At 33.8% G+C, this 13,410-nt stretch overlaps 1 protein-coding gene across 5 annotated transcripts in view; it reads left to right on the forward strand.

The window, feature by feature from the left end:
• ZNF407 (zinc finger protein 407) overlaps positions 1-13,410 on the forward strand; it is a 334,117-nt gene that overhangs the window by 31,162 nt on the left and 289,545 nt on the right. For all 5 annotated transcript variants that reach the window (XM_027650921.1, XM_027650926.1, XM_027650925.1 and 2 more), the window contains exon 3: positions 5,430-5,544. In XM_027650921.1, coding sequence (XP_027506722.1) covers positions 5,430-5,544 — 115 coding nt within the window. The remainder of the gene's footprint in view (positions 1-5,429; positions 5,545-13,410) is intronic.

Consider the following 13,410-nt stretch of genomic DNA (forward strand, 5'->3'; position numbering starts at 1 on the left):
CATCACTCCTAAATAAATACCAATAAGATACAACAAGAGGTTTTCGTAGAAATGAGTTATAGGGATTGGAACTGGTCAACCTTTTTGGAAGGTGGTGTGCAGTGCTGATGTGATGCACAGGGACATAGCATCTGATTTAGTTTCTGTGCTGATCACACTTTCAATTCATTTTTATGTTTAATTTTAAGTGGAAAATTTAAAAACATTTCTGCAGAAAAATGCATAAGCTGCAGTTCTAAATTTATGTAAAAATTCACTGCGATGTTTCTATAAACCTGCCATACATTCTTTATTTTAAATAGACAGCTTTTCTAAATCACTAAGCTCTGCTTAGACAAGTGGTGTCTCCATGGTTGAATTTATGAGTGGATTTGAATAATAAATTCACATTTCAATGAACATATTTTCATTAAAACTGTAAGGTTTATTTTACTGTACTTTTAAATAATGGCTTATTATGGAAGCTATAGTTTAAATTCATGCAGTATTTGAAACTTAGTGCATGGTTACAATGAAGAGAACAAAAAGGTATGAGAAAAGAAACATAAAAGAATGGTAATTCCTGACATAATCCTAAAATAGTTTTCTAAGGTTTTTTTATGAAAAGGCAAGGGCGTGACTGGACAACAAATCCTTAAATTAATCTTGGGGAACATGGACATTATATTTCAAACCTTTCAAAGTATTTTACTATAACTGCAGTATTCATGTATGCCAATAACTCACATACTTAATACTTTCAGCATTACTTCTGTCCTGTCAATAACGTAGTTATCTGTATTGCTTCAGCTAATATCCAACTTTGAATGCAGTGTTAAGTCTTTAGAAGGATGCTTGTGTTCACATGGTCAGAACAGCTGTATAAGCCCTTAATATGCCCTCTTACGGCAGATAAAACTGAATAAAACTAAGGGGGAGGATGCTAATGGAGCTCTCTTTAGAATTCTTTATGCAACTGTCTGGTCAAGACATGTTGCTTATAATTGATGTGTCCATTACTTGAATTCTCTTGTAATTATAGTCAATAAGTCTTGTAAATGTGTTAAAGCTCACTAAAAGCATACAAATTCAAGAACAGAGTAAGGCTAATAATTTAAAATAATCAATGTAGGCATTTCAGCACTTAATTTCCCTTGTGTGTTGATAGCTGATCATTCTTAATCCATTAAGATTTATTTAGTCGTTTACAATGCAAAATAGGTTTGCACTGGTCACTTGTGCCATTTGAAAATGTCCACCAGGTTAAGTGCAGAATGTAGTCCATTAGTCTTCCTTGACTGTATGTATTAATTGCATTTAAAATCAAGTTAATGTGGATGTGAAAGTGAGGTAACTATCAATATATGACAAAGCAACCCTACTTACATAAGTTACATCATTGATTGTAACATTAAGTAAAAGTTAGTGTACTTTTTAACATCTTGTGTGTAGGACTTATCATGGAGTATATTTTTATTGTGCTTTCGGATAGCACTAAATATGCAAAGCAGTAAAAGAATACGTTTAATTTTGCAAGTCACTTTTTGGTGGTGCGTGCAGAGGTATAGAAGGGTTACAGAATCGAGTTTTATCTGCCCTCTCTCACTGCACCCTTAAATGAAATACTTTTCTTATTCTTTGCTTATTCATATAAATAGTAATGCGGAGATTTTTATTAATAGTTAATGGGAAGAAGTCTTTCTCTTCTAATACATATTTTCATATTTGTGGTTTTCTTTGTGTCTTATAGAACCTTTTCTTCCAATCTGTATCACAATGGATGCAGTTTAATAAGAAACAAATATTTTTAGGTTATTGGGAGTGGTGGCAGAGGGAAATGACCTACTCCACCAACTGTATATACACTGACTTGTAACATTAGTGAGGCAAATTACAGTATTTCCAGTTTCTCATCTGTTCAAGGGTAACAACAGGTACATAATAGGAGCATGGCTGAACATTTTCCCATTTATTTTTCTGATTATGTGCTTTTAAAAAGATCTTTCTTCAGCATCTGGATGTGTATACATATGTTTATATATGTGTGTATGTGTGTGTAGCCATACCCAACTCCTTGCCTTTTTTTTAAATTGAGTAATTAGTGATGGTTTGGGTTGGTAGGGGGAAGGGAAGGGAAAGTTTTACGAAGATATAACTAATGATTTCCATTAATAGAAAAATAATGTTTCAAGATACCATTTAGGAGGTAGGAGATTTTCACATTGCAAATGAAAGGAAAGCTTTGCTAGAGAGGACATAACAAATAAGTCCATCAAATGTTGACAAGTGAAAATGAGGAAGTGTAAAGAAGAATAAAAGGAGTAGTAGAGGTGGAAGACTTTTTAGTTCGCAATTGATGGAGGTCCCATAAACTTAATTAACAATCAACATCTGAGGAAAAATCACCTGCAACCACATCATCTTTGTTTCTTTTCTTGTCAGATTTCTCCATTAATGTCAGTTTTGTCCAATGTAAGTGTGGTATCTTACTCCCTTGTCCTAAACATAGGAGGAAATGGTACAATGATATTTCATGTGGCTCTGCCCACTTTGTATTGGGCCTGAGCTAGGAACACGGCTATGCCTGCAGGTACAATGATGTTGCCTTTGCCTGGCTTAAAGCTGAGACAGTGATTTCTTTTTTACAGCTTTGGGTCTGTATTGTCCTAATGTAAAGTGAGGACTATGAACTCGAGTCTTTTGTTATAAAACAGGAGCATGGTTTGCGTCTGCCTGATTAGAACTCTTAAATTTAGTCTTATTTTCAGTTTGGTGTGGTGGTGGTTTATTGTTTTTACTTTTTTTGTTACTGTTGTGTTTTTGTTTTGTTTTGTTTTTTGTTGGTTGGTTGGTTTGAATTTCCCCTAATTCTCTTGTTAAGAGTCTTACTGTTTACTGCTACCATCAGAAAATGTACACTTGTTTTCCATGCCATAACTTGTGGGTAAAGTAATCCTGGTTTTGTTTGCTTTTGGGTTTTTTTTTAAGTAATTTGGTTGGAAAGATGCTATAATGAAAGTATTTTTATCATTTTTCTGAGAACTAAAAGCTAAGTGCAAATCTATGACAACAGCATAAGAGGACTATTAAAGTTTGTGATAAATATGACTAAGAAATGGTTTATTGCTTCAACATTGTTTCAGATAGCTTTACGGCAAATACAGATTTTATTTTTTCCCTGTTAGTTTAACTCTTAGTCTACTGTCTTCATTTTTAATATAAAATTTTGGGTTGCTCCATTCAAGAACATACTGGAACAAATTTGGCACCAGCAACCTAAAAGGGAGATATGCTGCTTTTATTTTAGGTGATAAGTACTGAGGAGCTTGCCTGCACTTGAATTTTCATGGAGTTTAAATGGAGATGTTAACAGATATTCAGCTCTGGATCTGAGGAAAAAAAATCAAAAACCTTCAAGGCCTCAGTGGTTTTTGGATGAGAGCAGTCAACAGAATAATACATTTCTGTATTGTCAGCACACCGTAGCCACAATTGGTCTTAACTCAAGTCCTACACAAAGGAGTCATGTAAATGGAAAACAGCAAAGGTCTTGCATGGAAGCCCTGTGGGACACCTGCAGTAACAGAATGAGGAACAAATTTACAATTTAATCAGTAGCAGAGAAACTAGGGGAACATAGGATTGAATCCACATGGTATTTGAATTCTGTGAGAAAAAGAGCAGTATAAACACCAATAGATTTAAAAAAATCCTCTCCGACTGTGGTCTTGATGTTATTAATTGTGCAATTAAAGATCATAAGTTAAAACGTCAACTTTTAATATTCTTTTAATGCAAAGATAGTTTTCTTTATTTGCAGGGATATCTTTGTAGAATGCAGTGTTGATTTGAAATGTCACCAAATTAATGATTAATTTAGTTTTATCAGGATCATTTAAATAAACTGGAGTTTTTTAGAGTGATGGATAGAATGTGATTGCTGTGAGCTGCAGTCTGAACCTGCTTTTGACATTTAAACATATAAAGCTGACTAGATATAACCATTGAGGTGCTAAATATATTTTACATCTACTTCCAACAGTAGAAATGGAAGTATTAAGAGATCTGGCTTCATTGTCATTGAACTGTGAAATATTCAACCTTGTCTGCCAGTGCTTAGTACTGTTGACTTTTTTATTTCAGTTAGAAGATTAAAATTAAATGCTTCATTTTTCGTTAGCTTTTGGGAATTAAATTGAAATTTAAGACTCTAAAAATTTTTACTAAGATCCTCAATTTCACCTCTGCATTCTTGGAGGATGTTCTGTTTTCAAGGGCAAAGCAAAAAGGGTCATTGATCAAGTATGGTATAGTGCAACATTTTTCTTATCAGAACTCTTTATGTATATTTATTAAAGATCCCATATTTCATATTATGCTTAACTGTATTGGAAGAAGTACTTCACAAAACATATATTAAACATAATATGAAGACTCTGTGACCATATTGTACTTACTTTTAACTGCAATTCCATGATTTTGATTTATTGATTTAAGGATTTAGTGGTCAGAAAATTGTAAAGTGCTACTAGAATAGTGTTGCTGCATAATAACATGGAGACTGACATGTGCCCAATTTAACTATGTCAGTAAAAAACCAGTTTTTCCATCTTGAGAGTGGATCACTGTTAATTAAGATAGACAAATAATTTGATTTTTTTCTGAACTGATGGGATACGAGAAATAGGCTGATACTTCTTCCTTGGAGAAATAATTTCAGAGTTCTTTGGTTTGCAGCAGACATTTAGTATTAAAGTTTGTTCTTGAAATAAATAATAGCCAAAATGTCAATACTTCTGTTTTGCAGAATAATCATAAATTCTTGACCATAAAACAGTCATAAAGGCATAATATTTTATCCACTGTATATTCATACATTGCATGCCATTACAATAGCTAGGTGATGAATCATTTTCTGTGTGTGACAGAACAAATCTGAAATACCAATGCTAATGTGAAATCTATTCAAAGTCGGAAGACTTGTAAAATTACTTTGCTTTAAAAATATTTACTTAAAAAACAAGTACATTTTACAGTTTACACCGATACCAAGCCTCTTTAAGACTATTTCCTTGGAAATGGAGAAAGAGGTAGAACAACTTCTGCCATCTTGTTGAAGCGTTATCTACCTACTATATTGTCCTCATTCAATGTATTTTGTGGGGTTTTTAATGATAAGAAAAAGAACAAATTCAAAGTTAATAGAGTATTTTCTGTGATGTTGAACTTTAGGAAACTTGAGTGAGTAATTTATAGTGTATACTGTCTGTGTCCTGGGAGTTACAAATTTATGTACAAGATACCTTTTTTATTAGGCAAAAATCTCAAACAGGTTAAATGTGGGATAGGCTTTTTAAAAGGTTATTTTTTTCTCAGGATTTTTTATTTCTTTAACCGTGGGTGATATTTTATTCTAATTCAACTCATATCTTATGCTAAATTTTACTTAGGATCAAAGCCATTCAAGTGCAAGATATGCCACTTTGCAACAGCTCAGCTCGGAGATGCCAGAAACCATGTCAAGAGGCACCTTGGGATGAGGGAATACAAGTGTCATGTCTGTGGGTGAGTAAATTGAAAGAGTCTCCACCATGGTTAACCAGGAGAAGAGCGCAGGATATGCATTGTTTCAGAGTTGAAAACTGTGATGTGAGCAAGAGTGGCTAAAATTATGCATGCATATCCTCCTTTCCATTGTTATGGTAAATTCCTTAAATACAGTTATGACATTCTTTTCCCACTTCTAATCCTGCACTGAAGATGAGCAATTTTATGGGCTACAAGGTCAATTTGAACCTGTAATCTGTAAATTGACTAAATTATAGGATGTTCATTCACATTGCCAGAGAGAACTGTAAATTCCATTTAAAGACATAAAAAATATATAATATAGACTTTACTGTGTGGGGTTTTTTCTTTTGCTATACTGTTATAATTTTAGTACCATTAACAGATTTCTGGACTCCATTAGGGTTTTCATTCTTTATGAAAACAAAACAGAAGACAGGTTTTTCAAACAAACGGATCTAAAATATTGCAGGCATAAGACTTAAAATAAATTGAAGTCTTTTATGTATGCTTGTGTTCCTGTTTGTTACCCAAAAAATCTTGTTTTTCTTTTTACAATCGTTATTTCCTCAGAAGGATCGTTCATAATGTTTAATTGTCCTTCAAATGCGTTGCATTTAATAGGAGGCATTGAGAGTCCTTAATGCAAAACTAATTAATTTAGCAGAAATGTTTAAAAGGTTTTAAAATGCCATGGCATATATGGTACATCATAGGACATTCAAAGTTGGATTTTAATACCCTAGTTCTGATTAAAAATATATTTTAATGTTATTATGCTGAAGAAATTAACTAATATATGCATCAAATAAAAATATTTTACTCAAACCTATGTAATCTGCTATAGCAGTCTTATGGCTAATGTGTAGAGGAGCACAGGTTCAATTAGATGATGCAGTGCACACATGAAAAGTGTGGTGTGATGTTGGGGATAATATTCAGCAAGAGAGGTTTTTTAGCCTTAGTGTACCAATCTACTTCAGGACAAAGTGAGTTACATATTTTAAAGGACAAGTGTATCTTCAGCTGAAGATGCAGATGAGTGATTTTCACTGATTCATCTCTCTGTTTTTCAAATAGTTTTGCATGCAGCATTATGAGATACTTTGGATGGGTTTGCTCCCTTAAGAAAATTAATTGCTGACGTCTTGAAACAAGAAATAAAAATGTATAAGCCCAATTCTTAAGTCCACTGTATATCCATAGTAGAATAACTTGTGCTACTCCTTATTTTGCAGCCTGGGTAAAAGGCACATGGTAGGCTGGTTTATATTGTTTTAAAAAAATATTTATTTACTATCTCTGCTGTAGGAATTGCCAAGAATTTGACATAGGAGATAGTTAACAGCTGCAGATCCACAGAAGTGTTTAGCTAAGTCTAAGCTCTGTTCTTTGGAAGTTGTCCACAAACTTGAATTCGTTCTTTATTCAATTCTCTCTTTTAACTTAAACTGAAAAATCATCATATTAGTTAACTATTCCATTGTGAGAGGAAAAGTAAAATAAATCTCAAATTAACTAATACAGTATCTTTTTTAAAACAGAGAATTAAAATTATTAGGATTTGGCACAGTGCCTCATTTTTTCAAAAACTCATTTTAGCACTTCAGGATTGACATGTCTGACAGAACCTGTCTCAGAAATTATACAACTCTCAGTTGCGATTCACAGTGGTTATGCAAGAGAGAGATTAAAACATGTATGAATGATTTAAACTTTGGATTGGAATGTTAGTCACTGTCCTAAGCTGATTGCTTACTGTATGTTGCTGACATGTCATACCTTACAAGCAGGTACTCATTTTCCATTTTTGTGTAGTATTGTATTGCTAATTTTCATCAACAACATGAAGCTGTGCTGTTTAGGTATGGCAAAATAATGGGCTGAAGAGACAAACACCACAATACCCTGTGCTCACAAAAATCTGATTTATGTCCGTCTTTAAATAATCATTGCATTTCACTTAATGTGCACCGAAAATGTATTTTAACAATTGTACACTAACACTGTTTTATTTGGAAAAGACATTCTTGTGCTGTAGCTAACAGTCCTGAAGAATTGAGCAGGATTTGAAGGAGGAATGACCAGAGCAGTTTGATCCGTAGTCCATATAATGAACATGTCATATCTATATGTGGCGAAGGAGAAAAAAGTGTTAATAGCCTGTGCTGTATTTCTGCTCTTTTAATTGAAAGGACTGGGTAGTGTGTTAGTTAAAAAAATAAAGTAGCAACATAAAAAAAAATAAAATTGCTGGGATTGGCTATCGTATTAGTGGCACTATAGAGCATTGGTACATTAACACCACTGACAATGTCAATTCATTATCATTGATGGCTAAATAATCTTAGAAATGCTCAGTGGACCTATTAGTTCCTGAACATAAGCAGCTCATGCTGCATTTCTTCATTAGCTTTAATTGCTATAAATTTTACCTTTTTAAAAATCATGCTTTAAAAGGTGAAGTGATCTTTCAGGAACATTAACTCTGTAATTTTGTCACAAACAGAAGGTCCTGCACTATGTTTTCTTTTCTACAGTAGTTAATATTCTATCCTCTGACTTTTAGATTCGTAGTAATAAACCCTCTGCTAGTTGTGAGGATAAACTGTGTTTCAACGCAATTTTTGTGTTTTGGATCTACCTGGCCAAATTTTAAAGGTGAAATGACAGGGCAACATCATGGTGTAGTGTGGTCTCAAAATACCACTTTTTTAAAAGACAAATTATTTGGAAATTTTTGTCTTACAAAAAAAAGGGGAAAAGCTATATTTTTTGTGCTGTTTTAGGAAGGGTTTGCTATATCTCAATTTTCGAAATGATCCTCATATTTACATGTTACAAAATATACAATATATAATTCACTTAGTTGTTGAAAAAGGCAGTAATTTTGCTGTGTTGTTTTATTTTTTTTAATTGAAGTTCAGGGTTTGTTTTTCTCCAGCTGCACAGAGAAACTACATGACACAGAAATTGGACACTACTAATGTTTTAACATTTGGAATAAACTGTCTGCTACTCATTTCCTTATCGCAGATGTGTGTTAATTGTTTTCTTTTCCAGACCCATGGATGTAAAATATTTCAGGGGTAGTGTCTGTTTTCTGTGGGTAGCAAACTGCTGCAAGTTTGAATTGAATTTTTGAAAGTCTGGCTCTAAAATTGGCTGATAACCTGGGTTAGATGAGAAAATCTTGGTTGCCCAACATTTAAAATTTTTGTTTCATGTCATGGTGAAATGCAGTGAAAAGGCTTATCATGCACTTTTAAAATTTTATGCCTTAGGTAGAACATGAAAAATGCATTGTTCTGCAATTGAGATTTTGAACAGAACTTATAGTCAATGTTTGATTTAAAAATGTGTGTACTATTCCTTTGCTTTTTTCTTGCCTTTGATTTCAGAAACAGAATTTTTGGGGGTGTAGTTATATGTTTCGAGTAAGATGGGCTGCTTTTTTCTTCTGTTTTTTTTTCTCCTTTATGACTTTTTAAAAATCGACCGAGGAAGATGGGTGTAAGGTAGGTTTGGATTTTTAGGAAAATTTTCAGTATTTAAAACATGCATATGAACATTTTTTTCCACCTTCCTACAAATTGAAAGGGCATTTGTAGCAATGTCTTTATTATGTTTATTACACATATAGTATTTCATATATAGCAGTCAAGTGTTTTAAGAACAAAAGTAAGTATTATAGACACAAAGGAATTTGGAGGGGCTTGGAAAAGGCTGGATTTTTTCTGTATTTTACTGCAGTAGTTCTTTCTTGTAGTTTTTTGTTGTTGTTTTTGGTTTTTTTCCCTTTGTTTTGGTCTTTTGGTGGATGGAGGTGTTAATCTTTTTTTACTTTCTGCTCCTTAGTTCTCAATTTGCTTTGAAACTCTTTCGCAGTTAGTTCTCAAAATGTCATATGATGTTCTGCTAAATAAGTGTTTTGCTAAATTCAGTTATTTTTTAAAACCTTGTATAAATAAGCTTTGATGACAGTTATTGTGTCCCAAGCATGGAAATAACTTCACTTCTGCTGCTGTTGTTAATGCTGTTGTTAAAGAGTAGTTCAGAGATTTGTATAAACTTTAGTATTTTAGTGACACTGGTTGCTTTGACAATGTCTGAAGAAAAATACTCACCCTATATCGAGCACACTGGCTAATAGATCTTTGTTCTTTATAGATAAGGATATGCTTTGATCAGCTGCATTAAAAAAATTTGGCTGTACTCCTGTGTGCTGTGTTCTAAAAAATCTTCTAGATTTTCAGATTTTTTAACTGATTACTATTAATTGCAGGCTACTTTTAGTGAAAGCCTGCTTTTAAGATTGCTTTTAACCAGCAAAAAAGACTTATTCATAAATTTATTTCTGGGAGTAGGAAAAACATTATATTTTCAAGGATACCTTAATGTACTGTAATGTACATTAATTATTTATATTTGTGCAGTTTGGGAAATCTTAAATAGAAAGTTTCTACTCTAGTAAAACTATTTTTGTGTGGTATTACCTAGTTTTTTTGTGCATTAGAAGGGATCTCTGTGTAGATGATTATAATGTCACTTTCTGACCTTTGCAGCTTGAGTAATTGTAAATCATTGCTTCATAACGTGTCAGAGAATGTCTGTACTAGGGAATTAAATGGCAGAATATAATAGACCAAATTATTGCCTGTCATGTTTTCAACAACACAGTTAGTATTTGAGTTACACTTAATCATTACGTGCATTAGCAACTTCATTGGAATCCAGCTTCAGGCTGAGCATGAAATACATTACATTATTTAAACCTCTAATGGTAGAAGTCATTTATTTGTGTTGAAGTGTACAACATGCAGAGTTTCATAAAGCAAGGAACACTTGAGAGCTTAATTTATCCAAATCAAAGTCTAAATGCAGATAAACACAAGTGGCAAAAATTAGTAATTTTTATAGTCTGGAAATATTTAAAAATACATGGTTGTGGGTAATTGTAGGCAGCAGGAATAAATTAAAATCACTATTTTTAGTCACCTCTGAGAATTAAAAGTGTTTTATACCTAAATAATCAAATGCATCATGAAATTGTATTTTTGAATGAATAATAATTACACACATCATATCTACAGATGTGTCCAAACAAAAAGTATATATTGGGTGCAGCTGTTTAGATCGGAGATAATTGCATGAGTTGACTATTCCAGATCCAGCTATTCTTACTTTCTCTATCTACATTTTGCCATTTGGTCCTTTCATATACTTGTGTCTACATTTACTTTAGTAAAGAAAAATGGGGTGAACCTACGTAACAGCTTTCCAAACTTGTATATGCTTTAAAAAAAATTATTAAGAAAATGTTAGGAAAATACATGGAGTTAAGTAACAGATGTGTTATATTATCTTGTCCATTTTTGTTCACTTATCTATCATTTTATTAGATTTGCAAACCTGACCTTCAGTATGAGACTATGAATCTCTTTTTACTATTTAAGAAAACTACTTGAAGTGGAAGCAATTTACTGTTATTCAGAAAAGCTCCCAGCATCTTTAAACAACTGGTATGGATTCCAGGGCGTGTTGTTCAAGACTGGCCTGGCCAGGAAGTCTGCCATGGAGTTGGCTAGAGTTAAAGCAAATGACTGGGAGATTCCCACACAGGCAGTAGAAGGACTCTTCTGTTTTAGACTGCTGTTACAATTGATACAAAAAAGTCAAGACCAACTTTCTGACTTAATAAAATGTGTTTTTAGCAATTTGTATGCTGAATGGGATTATAATAATGATTTAGTTGTGCTTGCTGAAGAGACAAGGTATATAAGGGACATACTCATGAGACTGTATGTTTTTATTTGAATTGGAGATAGTGATTCAGACTGATATCCCAACTGCATGCAATCCAATTCAATGCACTCCCAAATGGTAATTATCAAGATGTACAGTGGTGTGACTATGATACATGTGACATGTGTAACTACTGCTTTTACAGACATGCATTTTTAATTTTTTATTTTACTGTAGATTGCTCTGATGTGCGAGTTATGTGCATTTCTGTTAGGCCATAGGCACCTCACTCTGAACGCATCCTCTGGTTGTGCAGGGAGGGTTTGAGCCCTTTCTGAGAAGGCAGGCATTGTGACTAATGGGAAACAGGCTGATGGTGTGAAAACTGGTGTTTAGCAGTTAGTGGTAAGGTGGGTGGCAGTCCTAAAATTCAGTGTATCTACTGAAAAAATGGTTTCTGTCCTTGTCATCCATGGTCTGGAAGGATTGGGCCAAGTGTTGAGAAAGATGTTGTTAAAAAATGCCGTCTGTTGGAGGAAGGAGATGGCAAAAAAGTTAACTCTGTAATGGTGACCATGAGAAGAAGGGAGCCTGGGAGTTGTCGGTGTGGGTGGTTGGTACTGACAGGGACAGAGGTTTGCTTGTTTAAAATTGTGGTCAGGTTGGGCTGTTTTGTCAGTAGGCTGGAGTTGCATGGTTTGGATTTATATCCAGAGTTCAGAAGGCTTCCATTTGTTTCATTTTTCATTTTAATCATTTGTGCATAGGAATTGCATCAAGATCCTTATTCAGCTATGAATTTCCTTGCTGCTTTTACTAACTTTACTTTGAAATTTGGAGGATAAATAACTGAGCCTAATCTTTATCAATTAATACCGCTTTCCTAGTACTACAGGGTAGTAAGAGAGTTGATAAGAGAAGTGGGATGTTATCCAAAAAGGGAAAAAATACTCTGATTTATGTTTTATGCCTTTTAACTGTAAGTTTTTGGAATGCCCTCAGTTTTAACCAAATTTAATCTATAAGAATTGACTGCTGAATCAATCTGTTAAGGCATCTGTATTTTTTTTTGGGTCCAGTTTTACTTGCATCAGATATATTACTGTAACATAGCTTCTTCAGTAGAGACTACTCAATTCATTGGAACACCCCAGAATCACAGAGGATGTGATGTGCAGTGCATCCACATCTTCTTTCGTGTTTAAAGTGTCTGTTTGAAAACAGACTTAAATTTGTTTTTCTTTCCAGTGATTTTTCCTCCTGTTTGCACTGTAATGACTGGAAATTGGTTTGCTCGGTTTAGTACAAGCAGAATCAAGCCAATAGATTTTAAGCACTTCAGGACAATTAATCTTGCTTACTGTGTTTATTACAACCCTGGGCACCTTCTCGAGATCAGAGATTAGTTTACTAGAGTAGAACTGGTTTCTCTAGAAAATTTGTGTCTCGGTACATTTGTGTTTCAGGTATCAACAAATCTAAATGGTAGCAACCGGAAGAGCTGACCAGCTTCTGATTTCATTTTAGTCTTTCTGGCTGTGGTGTGTTGTCTTTCATCCTGGTTTTCTTCCTGTAATTCACACTCATGTTAACCAGACAGATTATAGTAGTTACACTCTGTACAGATGGAGAGAGAAAGCAAAATCTCTCTTTATGGGCTAAAGCCAAGGTAAATAAGTGTCACAAATCTTTTGAACTGTGACGTGATTGTCAGTTGTCCCAACATCGGGATAGGTATTTTGAATAGAACAGGCTTAAAAACAACTGATGGCAACAGCAGAAGAAACTAAGTTGCCATCCCTGATAGCACCATTTCTCTAGCTTACCATGCTTAAAAATGATATAATGTAGGCAGTATATGAAGTACATATAAAGCAAGTAGGCTTGTCAAAAACAGCTTTCACTTTGTCTTGTATTAGAAACCAAGTGATCCTCAAAAATATGTTTGTCTGTCATCTCGTATCCTGTTTGCTTCATGCCAGTTTGCAGCATAATTGTATTCCTCCCCCTTCCAACCCCTCCCCTTTGTTGTTCCTTCTCAGCTAGTATCTAATGGACTATATGATCTACATGCATGATACAGTTGATTAACTGTTGGTGCTTACATAGACTACATCA

This window comes from Corapipo altera, unplaced genomic scaffold, assembly GCF_003945725.1.
Source record: "Corapipo altera isolate COAL_440 unplaced genomic scaffold, ASM394572v1 24, whole genome shotgun sequence".
NCBI lineage: Eukaryota > Metazoa > Chordata > Aves > Passeriformes > Pipridae > Corapipo > Corapipo altera.